At 38.5% G+C, this 15,547-nt stretch overlaps 1 protein-coding gene across 2 annotated transcripts in view; it reads left to right on the forward strand.

Annotated features, from left to right (window-relative positions):
* The window catches only part of col4a3 (collagen, type IV, alpha 3), a 303,630-nt gene that overhangs the window by 182,002 nt on the left and 106,081 nt on the right, over positions 1 to 15,547 (forward strand). For both annotated transcript variants that reach the window (XM_029119708.2, XM_029119709.2), the window contains exons 26-27: positions 6,385 to 6,553; positions 6,777 to 6,869. In XM_029119708.2, the coding sequence (XP_028975541.2) occupies positions 6,385 to 6,553; positions 6,777 to 6,869 (262 nt within the window). The remainder of the gene's footprint in view (positions 1 to 6,384; positions 6,554 to 6,776; positions 6,870 to 15,547) is intronic.

Below are 15,547 nucleotides of genomic sequence, written 5' to 3' on the forward strand. Positions count from 1 at the left end.
AAACCCGCTAAATGCTGCTTGCAGCTTTAATTTAGTTTCTTGTGGTTTTGTTTCCATTCTAAGGATGGTATATTACTATGCTTGGTTTGCTTTTGTTAGTCTTGTTTGTTTTCACTGCAACTATACTAAGCCCTTCTGGAATTTCTACAGTTATTGGATATTTGTGTACCAAACTGCTTTTACCTAGTTTACCTTTGACTCCAATTTCCTCGTCTAGCCCCAACCTCTACTTTTGCATGCCTTTTGGATTCCCAGTGTATGACCTTCTGCCTGTCCCTTGACCATGCTTCCTGCCTCCTCTTGTGGATTATTTCAATAAACATCTGATGTGCTCCGCACTTGAAGCCTTGTTCCCTTGTATTTCTTACAGATACTGTACAATACAGTTGGATACAAAAATATAATATGCGCATTTGATGGTATACAGTAAATTTATTTTTTGTAGCAATGTGTTACATGTAAACAGAAAAGTCACATTTGCATGTTTATTCTTACTAGGGTTGCAATTTTTATGGCTTTTCCTTAATCGATGGTCGACTTCGTAAAAGATCAATCAATTGATTAATCTTATTAAGATGATCTTGTTTTGCCTATAATATAAAATCTCAAATGTTTCTTTTGTTTCTAAATAAAATCTTTAGGGGGAGTATGGTTAGTCCAGCAGTTGAAACACCCACTTGGATGGTACTGAGGTCGCAGGGATGCACATGTATTGCTGGGGGAATGTTCCTTCATTTAGCCTACCTTCCACCTGTCCATTGGATTTCCATCCAGCGGTAGTAGAATATCCTGCAGAAAGGTATTTCAGTAGCACCTTTCTATACTCCCGATGACTATGCCTTGCGATGGAATGCTATATCTCGGATCCACCTAATTCATTAACCCTAAACAATCTTCACCGTTTATAATATTTATTGGCTTCATATCATTATGTATTATCTGGCAAATCTCTTGTTGATTGCAGTTATTTATTAGCTAGCATCGATGTAATGGTTGTTTGAGAGGAGGACGAACCCCTAGCCTAGGCGATAGGATGTTTGTTTCACAAGTAATATATTATTGGCGTAGTCGTTCTTATTTTCACAAATAATCACAATATTGCATGTGAATATGATTCATTTACAGTTTTTCTCAGTCGCTTTGGTAAATTTCTCGAATAATTCTTAACATAACATTTGCAAACCAGTAAGTGCATTTCTCGAAACAATTCGTACAAACAGCACCACACTATGGATTACCTGCAAAAAACTGTAACTCAAAATACTTAGGTCGTCTCTCAAAAATAAATATTGATGTCAGTGAATGTATCTGTGCCATCAGAATGATAAGTCCTTGTGTCATTGTTCACAAACAAGATAGTCAAAATGCTTATCCATGTTGTCAATATAACAGTATATGCTGATCTAAACTATGCCTCTGGTTTTGATGACAGTGATTGGCAATGCACAAAGCTGTACAATGTCAACAGTACAAGGTTACACATTACTGTATGTGGGATATTGATTGCAACAGAGTGGACAGGATTCACATTTGTTTTTTCTGTAGATATTTCAACAAATTACGGTTCAATGTCAATGCAATACAGAAAAAATGCCTCTGCAGGCATCTGCTATGATGTCCTCACATGCTGCATCCATGGCAGCCAGCAGGATCATGTGGCTGAGTAGAGAATATGCTTGACAGATTATGACAACTGGTTCAACCATTTTGCATTTAATTACTTATACAATGAACTAATGCCTAGATATTTTAGGAGGGAAGACTATTAAAAAAGAACCGGTATAATATATTTTGATCAACATGACATAAGCAATTGATAATGTAGGAAGAAGCAGACAATTATACACAATAAATTGCATTAATGTACCAAAGCACTGGATTTTTTTTTTTTCAAAAGAATGAGAAATTGCATTTATGATGTGCACAAGTGAATAGATGGTGTGGAGGTTGAACAAGTAGTAGATCTGAGAAATGTGCCAAAGTGACTGAGAAAAACTGTAAAGTTAAAAAAAATTGAAATTTGCCTACAATGCTCTAACCCAATAGCACTATTACAGTTTTTCCTCATTGCTTTAGCTCATTTCTTGAAACAGTGTTGTCATTCTCAATGCTTGTGGTGCCTTTGTCAAAATAGCTTATATGGTACAGCCAAACTCCATAGCTAACCTGCAAAATGTCATAACTCACCCAAAACATTGAATGCTTATAAACAAAGTTACTGTGTGATATAGAATGCAGTGCCCTCAAAAGTTCCTTTGGCATTGTGTAAACAATGGTGGTCAAAATGTTTAGATGTTCTGTCAGTATTGATACTGAATGTTTACTCTATTTCTGACTAGCTAACTGAATGCTATAGTGTATCAAACAGAATCATATTCAGATGCCAATATCAACAGTGCAAGGTTTTACATTACATATTGCACTTCCATGGACATTTTTAGTGTATTTTTTTAATGTAAAGTAACTTTCTTACAGCACAGAAAACATACACAGCATAATATAATACAAAAAAGGAAAATTATGTATAGTGTAACACTAACAAAGTAAAGCTGGGGTGCTACACTAAAGACTCCACCTCACTGGATGTCCTATGGCTACTGTCTGTCTGGCTACAGATTTTCATTGACATCAAACCTGATATTTTCTCTTGCATGCCGCAACCATCCCCTGCAATGTTCTGCTGTCATCAATTTAGTGGATATAAAAAAAATCCATATTACTGTAATGATATTAATGATATATACAGCATGCCTGATAGATTAAGGTTAAATGGACAATATGCATATGATGACTTACACAGTGAAAAAGTTCATACATGTTTTGGAGAGTGCAAATATTAAACTAAGAAGCAACATATATTCAATTGGTAAATATGCAGATTGAAGACAATTGTACTTACTCATTTGCATGGATGTGCTAAAACATCTGCAATCTGTTTAAAAGAATGAGAAATTCAAATCTGTTATGAACAACGGCCCAATGGTTTGGAGATTTGCACGTTATATTGAAAATATTCATTATCATTTGAGAATTGTGCCAAAGCACTCACAAAAACTGTAAGCATACAACCCCATTTGCCAAAAAGTTTGTACGCTGTGTAAAATTTTAAGAAAAACATCAAATTAAGTGCAAATCGTATTTCTTTTTAATAGAAAATAGTACACCACATATCAAATGCTGAAACTAAGAAATGTTATTGTTTCTTGAAGAATATATGCCCACTTTGAATTTGATGCCAGCAACATGTTTCAGAAAAGCTGGGACAGGGCCAACAAAAGACTGGAAAAGTTGTGTAATGCTAAAAAAAAGACCTGGTGGAACATCAATAGGTCAGTAATATACCTGCATGAGGTTGGCCACCCCAACCAACGCAGAACTTTGGCGAAATTGGCTTAATCTTTTGTGCTCCATTTGTGCCATTACAATTGTCTTTTGCGCTGCTATCATTTCTTAGATATTAAATAATATTTTATTTGTTCATTCTGAGCCACCCAACCTGCTCCAAATGGACTCAAAATAGGCTCAGTCGTTTTTGTTTCCTTTGTGCTGGTTTGTGCTGAAAAAAGTTTGTGCTGCAAAAAATGTTGGTACATAACCTACATTTCTACTGGTTAGCACATTGGCTTTACTTTCTTTCCACTATAGCTCTGTCATTAAGTCTTCAACTGTATCGGTAAGAAAGACAGTCGCAACAACAAAACATTTACTGGCACAAATGGAGCACAAACAAATCACCCAACGCGAAACTATGGGAAAATCGGCTAAATCGTTTTTTAGATAATAAAAGGATAGTTTGTCCAAAAATCTTATTTCGGTTACAGTCCCCTTACCCCGAATTGTTCCTTCAGGCACATAGTCATTGTTTAAAACAATCCATTATTCAGCTCTGTCTCAGTCAGTAATTAGCATTATTAGCATTGTACAAATTAATGAATGGAAACGATACGTACCGCTATCGCAAAGCTGCTTTGCAAGCAAGAAACTACTCTAAAACACTACAAACAGAGACAAGTGGTATTGTTTAATTCAAAGAACGATGATGTTGTATTCCTCAAAATAAAGTTTTAATTTTCACAATATCATTCTCATTTCAAATAATTTATCGGTCAGTTATGTTCACAATTGTTCACAATTCGTTTTCACTAGCTAGACAGCAAGTTACCCATTTCTTCTTTGATATTCACCTTGGACAGTTAAACATTGTTTGCTTGTGAGAGAAAGGAAAATACATATATATTACACTCACCTAAAGGATTATTAGGAACACCATACTAATACTGTGTTTGACCCCCTTTCGCCTTCAGAACTGCCTTAATTCTATGTGGCATTGATTCAACAAAGTGCTGAAAGCATTCTTTAGAAATGTTGGCCCATATTGATAGGATAGCATCTTGCAGTTGATGGAGATTTGTGGGATGCACATCCAGGGCACGAAGCTCCCGTTCCACCGCATCCCAAAGATGCTCCATTGGGTTGAGATCTGGTGACTGTGGGGGCCATTTCAGTTCAGTGAACTCATTGTCATGTTCAAGAAACCAATTTGAAATGATTCAAGCTTTGTGACATGGTGCATCATCCTGCTGGAAGTAGCCATCAGAGGATGGGTACATGGTGGTCATAAAGGGATGGACATGGTCAGAAACAATGCTCAGGTAGGCCGTGGCATTTAAACGATGCCCAATTGGCACTAAGGGGCCTATAGTGTCCCAAGAAAACATCCCCCACACCATTACACCACCACCACCAGCCTGCACAGTGGTAACAAGGCATGATGGATCCATGTTCTCATTCTGTTTACGCCAAATTCAGACTCTACCATCTGAATGTCTCAACAGAAATTGAGACTCATCAGACCAGGCAAATTCTTCCAGTCTTCAACTGTCCAATTTTGGTGAGCTTGTGCAAATTGTAGCCTTTTTTCCTATTTGTAGTGGAGATGAGTGGTACCCGGTGGGGTCTTCTGCTTTTGTAGCCCATCCGCCTCAAGGTTGTGCATGTTGTGGCTTCACAAATGCTTTGCTGCATACCTCGGTTGTAACGAGTGGTTATTTCAGTCAAAGTTGCTCTTCTATCAGCTTGAATCAGTCGGCCCATTCTCCTCTGACCTCTAGCATCAACAAGGCATTTTCGCCCACAGGACTGCCGCATTCTGGATGTTTTTCCCTTTTCACACCATTCTTTGTAAACCCTAGAAATGGTTGTGCGTGAAATGGTTGTACGTCCTGGGGGCATCCTTACCAGATGCCCGAACCACTTCAACTGGCTCCTTTCGATGCAAAGGAGCAGCGGCTCTACTCCGAGTTCCTCACGGATGGCTGAGCTTCCAGGGAGAAGCCAGCCACCCTTCTGAGAAAACCCATTTCAGCTGCTTGTACTCGCGATCTTGTTCTTTTGGTCCTGACCCAGCCTTCATGACCATAGGTGATTATGTAAATACATTCTTTAATCTGTATTTGAATGTCTTGAGTTGATGCATGAGTTGATGCAGTTAGAAAATCTCAATATGTACAGCTACCTCACTGTTTCAAGTCCCTTGTACCGTAGTCTACTCTGGTTTAAACGTGTGTATCAGTATCACCATCTAAAACCACTTCCAAAAATGAATCCATCAAAAAATTAAGACAAGCCATTGTATTGTGTATTGTAAAGTTAGCTAGGTAGTAGTGTCCAGTCTACCAGGATGATGTTTAGATAACTGGTCAAGTGGAGGGGGACAGGGATGGCCTATGCCATATCAGAGTTGTCAGTTTTTTAGAAAGAAGAAATGACACCTTGTTTATTTATCAATGTATTTGCTAAATGAACTATCGCTGAAATTTTGACCACATAATCATTGACTTATAGCAGGATCCGTGTAACATGGAGGCTTTGTGAAATGAAACAAACGATAATTACATTCATTCTTTGCCCCCAAATCTTGCTTGAAAACACAGTGTAATGTACTAGTGTGTGTAGTTTGGCGTACAAATAACATTCCCACTGTTAGGTTTTGTTTGGTTTTGTTCTATAGTATAGCCTGTCTTTTTATCCTTATTGTTTATACCTGTGTCTTGTTAGCTTCCTGTTTAGTCTGCCCAGTTCAATTCAGCCCTTGTTGAGTAATTGTGTGTGTCTTGCCTGCCTTGTTCCTGCTGTTTTGTTGTTTTTGCCTGACTTTTGTTATTAAACCCTTTGTTGTCCGTAAACTCTGTGCCTGGTGTCCTGTTTTACAAAATTGTTACAACCATGCTCCTTTTTTCTTCAATTACCGCAAACACAAAAACAAATTACCTCATCCCTGTGTTAAACTCAAAATTCAAAGAGAAGTAAACACAACTGGGAAAATGATTTGAACCATGCCCCTGTTGTTCCCAGATTTAACAGTTTGCTATATATTTGTTGTAGGGACTTCCAGGTCCCAAGGGGGATTTGGGGGATTCTGGCCCTCCAGGTGTGCGTGGATGGAAAGGCCAGATGGGGATTCAGGGCCCCCCAGGTGTGGGGCCACCAGGGATGAAAGGACAGAAGGGCAACCTTGGAGTGATAGGATTGAAAGGGATTCCTGGAGATCCAGGTAAAGAAAGAAAGATTTTAAGAGCCAGATGGCATTCCAGCAATGTAACAATTTGTTATTTATTTGAAAAAAAAAGTGTAACACTATTTTCTATGTTGTGGCCAACACGCTGAATTTTCAGAAGAAAACCAAATTATATCTGATAAATTATCTATTTTATCAGATATGTGAATGTTTCATACTCTTTTCTCACTGACTGTTGTGTGACGCTCACCTATGGCAGGAGATAAAGGCGACCCAAGTAAGATAGAAACAACCCCAGGAGACCCAGGACTGAAGGGAGAGAAGGGTATACTTGGTAACCCAGGACCACCAGGTAAGGGAAAAAAGACAATTTAAAGAGATGATAACTGACACTGAGCTGGGGTCAGTATTTAATTATACTATCATGAAATATTTAGTTCTCTATTATGCAATGGCCAGTTTGATTGATGATCATCTGTAGTTAAGAATTGTAATACTGTAAACCGCAGTATTTGATAATGACAGCAGTATGAATTTCAATATGTCATAAAAGGTATACACTGCCAAATAAATAACTGTCCATCCAGGTTCAGTTTATAGCAATGCATGCACCACTGCCTGTTAGTTTCAGATAACTACATTTCATCTTGTGACATCACTGACCTCTGTGGACTTTTCCACCATGAAGAAATAAGAAAAAACAAGACCGCAAGCACTTGGCCTTGCAACAAGCGCCTTGGTACCAAAAAAATTGCACTTAAGCAATTTCACTGCATTTTGTTTTCCAAACAATCAAACAGGAGAGCCAGCAAACCTAGATGCAAGCACTTAGGTTTTTGGGTTGGACTTTATATTTATTATTTCTATACAGACTACATCTATATTGTGAGGTTATGAATGTGTTACGTTTTGGCTATATTTGTGTGCATATGTTCTAATGATAAACATATTGGATCATTGACTTATAGCTTATTGACAGATTTGCATCTGTACAATGGAGGTATTTCAATAAATCAGAAGGCCACCACTCCAAGAAAAGACTTATTCCAAATTCACAAATTTCTGTTAATAACACAAGTATAAACGAATAGTTAAAGTTACATAGGACTGCAGGGGAAAGGCAACCTCTTGTGGTGTACTGAAATAGCAAGCTTAAATTCAGACATTTCCAATTGAGTTCTAATCAAGCTTGAAAATTCTAGCACGGCAGACCCAAGCCCTATAACCTGAAGCCCAAAACAAGGCCTTGTCCAAATCAGATAAATCAGAAATTCTAAGAACCTTGATTAAAAAAACAACATCAAAACCCATGTTGCTTTTTTTGCTGACAGGGCAGACTCTGCTGCAAGCAAAGTGTGGAGAGACAGTGATAGAGGGTTAGATACCTTCATTACTTGTGTTAAGCTACAGTAGCCTACAAGCTGGCTAGCTAGCCAAACCAGATGTAGGCTGACATTACTAACTTTGCTTAAGTTAGTTACCTGAAGTCGAAAACACACTCGGCGTTGTATTACCCTTTGGTGATGCAGTAAAATATTGTTATACAAATAAACATTGTACTCACATTTCAGGAAACATTTATCATATCTACCTATAGACTCCAATCTAGGCTTGCTACAATAAATCGTGCATGGAACTGTATTTGAAGGGATGCACCTGAAATAAGCGCAACAGTATGTTGACTAAACAACCTAGCCCGGATATATTTGCCTAATAATTGTTTATATGTGAGAATGTTTTCATTTTGGTTAAGAAAAGGTTCAATAGTTAGTAGCTAGCCAACCAGCCTAATGGCACTGGCTAGCCGAGCTAGCTACCTTTATACCATAAGGACACCAGGAAAAAGCTATGGTAAATTGTTTTGTGACTTGTAACAGCTGGAACAGCTACATAATGCCATTGCTATGTGCAAGCAACCCCAGCAAATTCTCCATCAGATACCTTCCTTTATTTGAGATACTGTTGGACAAGCTGCCCTCCATCAGCCAGGTGAAGTTGCTCTTGTATGTGAAGAAGCGAGGGCTAGATTTGCAACAAAATGGCAAAAACAAATGTGTTGCCCTGAGCCCCCTTTTTCAAATGGTCTGTATTACTATCTTCAGTATGAATGCATACTTTGGTTTAGGATTATGAGTTGTGTCCTGATTCGTCACCCTGTCAAAGTGTGGACTAGTTTTGATGGACAGCAAATGGACATCTCTTCCTGTGTCATTCAACTACTCAAAATGACTACAAATTGTGGCATACTGTTCATGTGAACAGTGAAACCATTGTTTTACATTGACCCTCTCTTTTAGATTTCCATTTCCATTGTACCCTTTTAAAATTGTGTTATTTTATCACATGTGGCTTTGGCTCCATGGCTTTGGAAAAACTCAGCAGCAGGAGGAACTTTGTTTCCAATATTATTATGTATAGTATATTTCTAACTGTATTGATGAGGAAGGCGTGGGCAGAATGATCTATTATCACTGAACTGTGTTGAATCAACAGTCCCTTTTGAAAAAAATTATGGAGAAGACTTGGAACGGCTCCTGATCTGAAGCATACCACATCATCTGTAAAACACGGTGGAGGCAGTGTGGTGGCATGGGCATTCATGGCTTCCAATGGCACTGGGTCACTAGTGTTTATTGATGATGTGACAGAAGACAGAAGCAGCCGGATGAATTCTGAAGTGTATAGGGATATATGTCTGCTCAGATTCAGCCAAATTCATCAAAGTTGAAATTCAGCTTCACTTTTCAGATGGACAATGACCCAAAACATTCTGCGAAAGCAACCCAGGAGTTTTGTGGAATATTCTGCAATGGCCGAGTCAATCACCTGATCTCAACCTGATCAGGCATGCATTTACCATGCTGGTAACCCTTCAAATTATAACCCGTTATTTATAGGGTAGTTCCTATGTAACTAAGTAGTAACAAGAATATAAGTAAGTAGTAGGAATGGGTAGTTATGTAGGAAACATTTAGGTGTTATGGTTACTTATATGAACGAAGAAGGATACAACTCCAAAACTATTTAGTAAACAGACTGGTGATAAAAAAGCTATTTTGAAAATATATAATTGTCATTCGTATTCGTGCTAATGATTTTAAAATTTAAATGTGACTTAACTTATTAATATATTGCAAGTTCACATGCAGAATTAAAGATTTAAGAGAACAGAAATATAATGTGCATTTCTCCGCTTAGCCCAACTTTTTACCATGCCAACACATGCTTTGGGCAATCGGTTCTTGCCTAACCAAAAGCTGGGTTGACATCAATCATAATAATGTATGAATTGATTATAGATGTGTGTTAGGAATGAAGCCACAGAAAGCACTTATCGGTTGGGTGTCCTACAGTCCCCACTGCTTGTCCTTGAAAATAGGCACCCATGAAAGTTTTTTTCTCCAATATGCCGGATCGAGAGCGCACCAATGTTGGCTATTATTTTCTCGCGTTGAAAGCAAGAAGCTGACAAATGAAAACGATAGGGTTAACAAATACAAGTTTGTCAGATTTTACTGTTGAGGACAAATAAACGTTAACATTAGAAGGCATACTTTAAAATGTGGATATTCAAAGGTACCTGGCACACATTTCGATAATTGCCCAATATGCCAATCTCCTAAAATGTTGTGTTGTTTCCAAATGTAGATACAATTAAGATCCACTAGCTTCTGATGGAAATTCACATTAAAACTAGTTTATTTCATAATTAAACCTGATGAAAAGAACATTTTTGGTAAACTATCATTTGTTTTCAGTTAATACTCTGTAACATACATTTACGCCATCATCCTGTTGTAGCTAATTATTTCCCATACCTTGTATTCTTTACCCATACTCACCATGTAAGTTCCTAGTAAGTTCATCATCTTTAAATAGTTCTTACGGTAACAACAACACTTCCAGTGTAAGTATTCGAAAAGAGGGCTGTAAATTGAAGTGGTGTCTGTTCCCACGTAGGTACAGTGTAGTTACAAGAAAAAGGGGATGTAGTTTGAAGCAGTGTCTGTACCCATACGTTTGGTGTAGTCAAATGAAGCAGAGTCTGATTCACAGTAGTTCAAACATGTAACACCTCAAACAAATTAATTAATGACAATTTGAAATGAGAGGTTCAAAATAAAATAAACCTAAGATGGAAATTAATCAAAATGAAATTTAGATATATACACCATTTGGACAGAGATATAATGACATTTAAAAACACAATTAAACATTTAATTTAAACAAATAAAAACAATCAAATACTATTACAAACAACTACTGTACAGCCAGTGCTATCTGAACCAGGCATTTTCACCCCTGTGAAGATGCCTGGTTTTTGTTATGTAAAAAAATTAGACAAAGATAAATCATGTCAGAATGTTTTCCACTTTTAATGTGACCTATAATGTGATCTTCGAACGGGAAAAATGAAAAATAAAAACCTTACAATAACTTGGTTGCATAAGTGTGCACACCCTCTTATAACTGGGGATGTGGCTGTGTTCAGAATTAACTAATCACATTCAAACTCATGTTAAATAGAAGTCATAACACACCTGCCATCTTTTAAATTAACTCTGATACTCAAAAAGTTCAGCTGTTCTAGTAGGATTTTCCTGACATTTTCTTAGTTGCATCTTAGAGCAAAAGCCATGGTCCATAGAGAGCTTCCAAAGCATCAGAGGGATCTCATTGTTGAAAGATATCAGTCAGGAAAAGGGTACAAAATAATTTCCAAAGCATTAGGTAGACCATGGAACACAGTGAAGACAGTCATCAACAAGTGGTGAAAATATGGAACAAGAGAGACATTACCAAGAACTAGACATCCCTCCAAAATTGATGAAAAGACAAGAAGAAAACTGGTCAGGGAGTCTTCCAAAAGGCCTACAGCAACATTAAAGGAACTGCAGGAATTTCTGGCAAGTACTGGCTGTGTGCTACATGTGACAACACTCTCCCGTATTCTTCATATAAATGGGCTATTCGGTAGGGTAGCAAGACGAAAGCCTTTTCTTACAAAGAAAAACATCTAAACCAGGCTGAGATTTGCATGAACAAACATCAAGTCCCCCAAAAGCATGTGGGAAAATGTGTTATGGTCTGATGAAACCAAGGTTTAACTTTTTTAATTCCAAAAGGTATGGTTGGTGCAAAAACAACACTGCACATCACACTAAGAACACCATACGCACAGTGAAGCATGATGGTGGCAGCATCATGCTTTGGGCTGTTTTTCTTCAGGGTGGAGGGAATTATGTTCCAAATACAGTTCCAAATACCAGGCAATTTTGGCACAAAACCTTCAGGTGTCCGTTATAAAGCTGAAGATGAAGTTCACCTTTCAGCACGACAGTGACCCAAAGCACACATCCAAATCCACAAAAGCATGGCTTCACCAGAAGAAGATTAACGTTTTGGAATGGCCCAGCCAGAGCCCGGACCTGAATCCAACTGAACACCTGTGGGGTGATCTGAAGAGGGGCTACAATTTGCACAAGCTCACCAAAATTGGACAGTTGAAGACTGGAAGAATGTTGCCTGGTCTGATGAGTCTTGATTTCTGTTGAGACATTCAGATGGTAGAGTCAGAATTTGGCGTAAACAGAATGAGAACATGGATCCATCATGCCTTGTTACCACTGTGCAGGCTGCTGGTGGTGGTGTAATGGTGTGGGGGATGTTTTCTTGGCACACTTTAGGCCCCTTAGTGCCAATTGGGCATCGTTTAAATGCCACAGCCTACCTGAGCATTGTTTCTGACCATGTCCATCCCTTTATGACCACCATGTACCCATCCTCTGATGGCTACTTCCAGCAGGATAATGCACCATGTCACAAAGCTCGAATCATTTCAAATTGGTCACTGTACTGAAATGGCCCCCACAGTCACCAGATCTCAACCCAATAGAGCAACTTTGTGATGTGGTGGAACGGGAGCTTCGTGCCCTGGATGTGCATCCCACAAATCTCAACTGCAAGATGCTATCCTATAAGTATGGGCCAACATTTCTGAAGAATGCTTTCAGCAACTTGTTTAATTAATGCCACGTAGAATTAAGGCAGTTCTGAAGGCGAAAGGGGGTCAAACACAGTATTAGTATGGTGTCCCTAATAATCCTTTAGGTGAGTGTATATTATAAGTTGGATTTATTTTCTCCTGATTACCAGTCAACACTGTTGTAACTGATTTCATTGGACCAATACATTCATACATTCCTGTTCAAGAGTTGTTAAAATAAATGTCACCTCATAGAATCAGTGAATGTTTTTGCATTAATTATTGAATTAATAAATGCATAATTTAGGAAACATTAATTCAGCATAATGTAATGACTAATAATTCTAGTTAAAATAGTCTTTCCGCAAGCCAAATTACCAGTTTAAAGATTTTTCAGTCTCTCTGAGCTTTGTCAAATAATCTTTCTTTACCACTTGTCAGCAGGCCGCACATAAAATGGCCTAGGTCTTGTTATAAATAAAGGTAATTTAAGCAGGTTGGTATATCTGCTTACTTTTTAATGCTAGGGAATCACTAATGGAAAATCTACTCATTTGCATCTCTAAATAATCCCCTCTGTATATACAGTGGGGAGAACAAGTATTTGATACCCTGCTGATTTTGCACATTTTACAAAGCATGTAGAGGTCTGTCATTTTTATCATAGGTACTTTTCAACTGTAAGTGACGGAATCTAAAACAAAAATCCAGAAAATCACATTGTATGATTTTTAAGTAATGAATTTGCATGACATAAGTATTTGATACATTAAGCAGAACTTAATATTTGGTAGAGAAACCTTTTTCTGCAGTTACAGAGATCATACGTTTCCTGTAGTTCTTGAGCAGGTTTGCACACACTGCTGCAGGGATTTTGGCTCACTCCTCCATATAGACCTTCTCCAGATCCTTCAGGTTTCGGGCTGGCGCTGGGCAATACGGACTTTCAGCTCCCTCTGTTAGGGAAATGTTGAACTAAGGTACATTTGAGAAATGGCTGTCTTTCCATTGACTGATATGTAAATCTTTTTTTTTGATTGTGACACACGTCAGTATAATATCAGAGGATTATTAGGTACTGTGACCATGTTCTCCTGCCTAGACAAAGAAGGGTGTCAGTCTTTTTGTTCCTTAGGAATGTGGCCCTTCGGGGGAAGTAAGGTCAGTTGGCCCTTTTAGGCCATCACACCTCCAAAGATTTTCTATTAGGTTCAGGTCTAGAGACTGGCTAGGCCTCTCCAGGACCTTGAGATGCTTCTTATGGAGCCACTCTTTAGTTGCCCTGGCTGTGTGTTTTGGGTCGTTGTCATGCTGGAAGACCCAGCCACGACCCATCTTTAATGCTCTTACTGAGATCTCGCGATACATGGCCCCATCCATCCTCCCCTCAATACGATGCAGTCGTCCTGTCCCCTTTGCAGAAAAGCATCCCCAAAGAATGATGTTTCCACTTCCATGCTTCACGGTTGGGATGGTGTTCTTGGGGTTGTACTCATCCTTCTTCTTCCTCCAAACACGGCGAGTGGAGTTTAGACCAAAAAGCTCTATTTTTGTCTCATCAGACCACATGACCTTCTCCCATTCCTCCTCTGGATCATCCAGATGGTCATTGGCCAACTTCAGACGAGCCTGGACATGTGCTGGCTTGAGCAGGGGAACCTTGCGTGCGTTGCAGGATTTTAATCTATGACGGCGTAGTGTGTTACTAATTGTTTTCTTTGAGACTGTGGTCCCAACTCTCTTCAGGTCATTGACCAGGTCCTGCTGTGTAGTTCTGGGCTGATCCCTCACCTTCCTCATGATCATTGAGGCCCCACGAGGTGAGGTCTTGCATGGAGCCCCAGACCGAGGGAGATTGACTGTCATCTTGAACTTGTTCCATTTTCTAATAATTGTTGCCTTCTCACCAAGCTGCTTGCCTATTGTCCTAGAGCCCATCCCAGCCTTGTGCATGTCTACAATTTCATCCCTGATGTCCTTACACAGCTCTCTGGTCTTGGCCATTGTGGAGAGGTCGGAGTCTGTTTGATTGAGTGTGTGGACAGGTGTCTTTTATATAGGTAACGAGTTCAAACAGGTGCAGTTAATACAGGTAATGAGTTGAGAACAGGAGGGCTTTTTAAAGAAAAACTAACATGTCTGTGAGAGATGGAATTCTTACTGGTTGGTAGGGGATCAAATACTTATGTCATGCAATAAAATGCAAATTAATTATTTAAAAATCTTACAATGTGATTTTCTGGATTTTTATTTTAGATTCCGTCACTCACAGTTGATGTGTACCTATGATAAAAAATTATTGACCTCTAAATGCTTTGGAGGTAGGAAAACCAGCAAAATCGGCAATGTATCAAATACTTGTTCTCTCCACTGCAGCTTTTTAAACAAATTGGACATTTTGTAATCTTTGAGAAAGTAAATTGTGATATTGAATTTCAAATATGAATTCATTTGAACTATTTCTTTGTTGTAATTCTATAATAATGTATGTGAGCTGTATACTATTGATTCAAACTACGTTCGTTCAGTTAAACTGAAAAACCTGTGCAACACTCATCCCACTGCATTACATCCATCCAATGCAGTTTATCATTAAAAAATGCAAAGCCAGCCAAAGCCAAACAAACACACTTAGCTGTCCCCATAGTCCTTTGCGGAAAGGTGGTACTTGCACACAGCATCAAATGATGGTGGAATATGGCCTAAGAAGTCAGTTGCAGTTTGAATTAACATTAAGCTAAACAACTACACACTGTGTAAAATGTAAAGAAAATCAGAATGCAATAATGTGCAAATCATTTAATCCCTATACACTACAGAACATAGTACAAAGACAACATATGAAATGTTGGAACTGTTGACAACATATGAAGTGTTGTTTCTTGAAAAATATATCCCCACTTTGAGTCTGATGCCAGCAACACGTTTCAAAAGAGCTGGGACAGAAAATCTAGTGGAACATCTCACAACTAATTAGGTTAATTGTCAACAGGTCAGTGTCACGAATAGGCTGTTGCTTTGAGCAATCAGTAAAACCTGGAATT

This window comes from Esox lucius, chromosome 1 (assembly GCF_011004845.1).
Source record: "Esox lucius isolate fEsoLuc1 chromosome 1, fEsoLuc1.pri, whole genome shotgun sequence".
In the NCBI taxonomy this organism is placed as follows: Eukaryota; Metazoa; Chordata; class Actinopteri; order Esociformes; family Esocidae; genus Esox; species Esox lucius.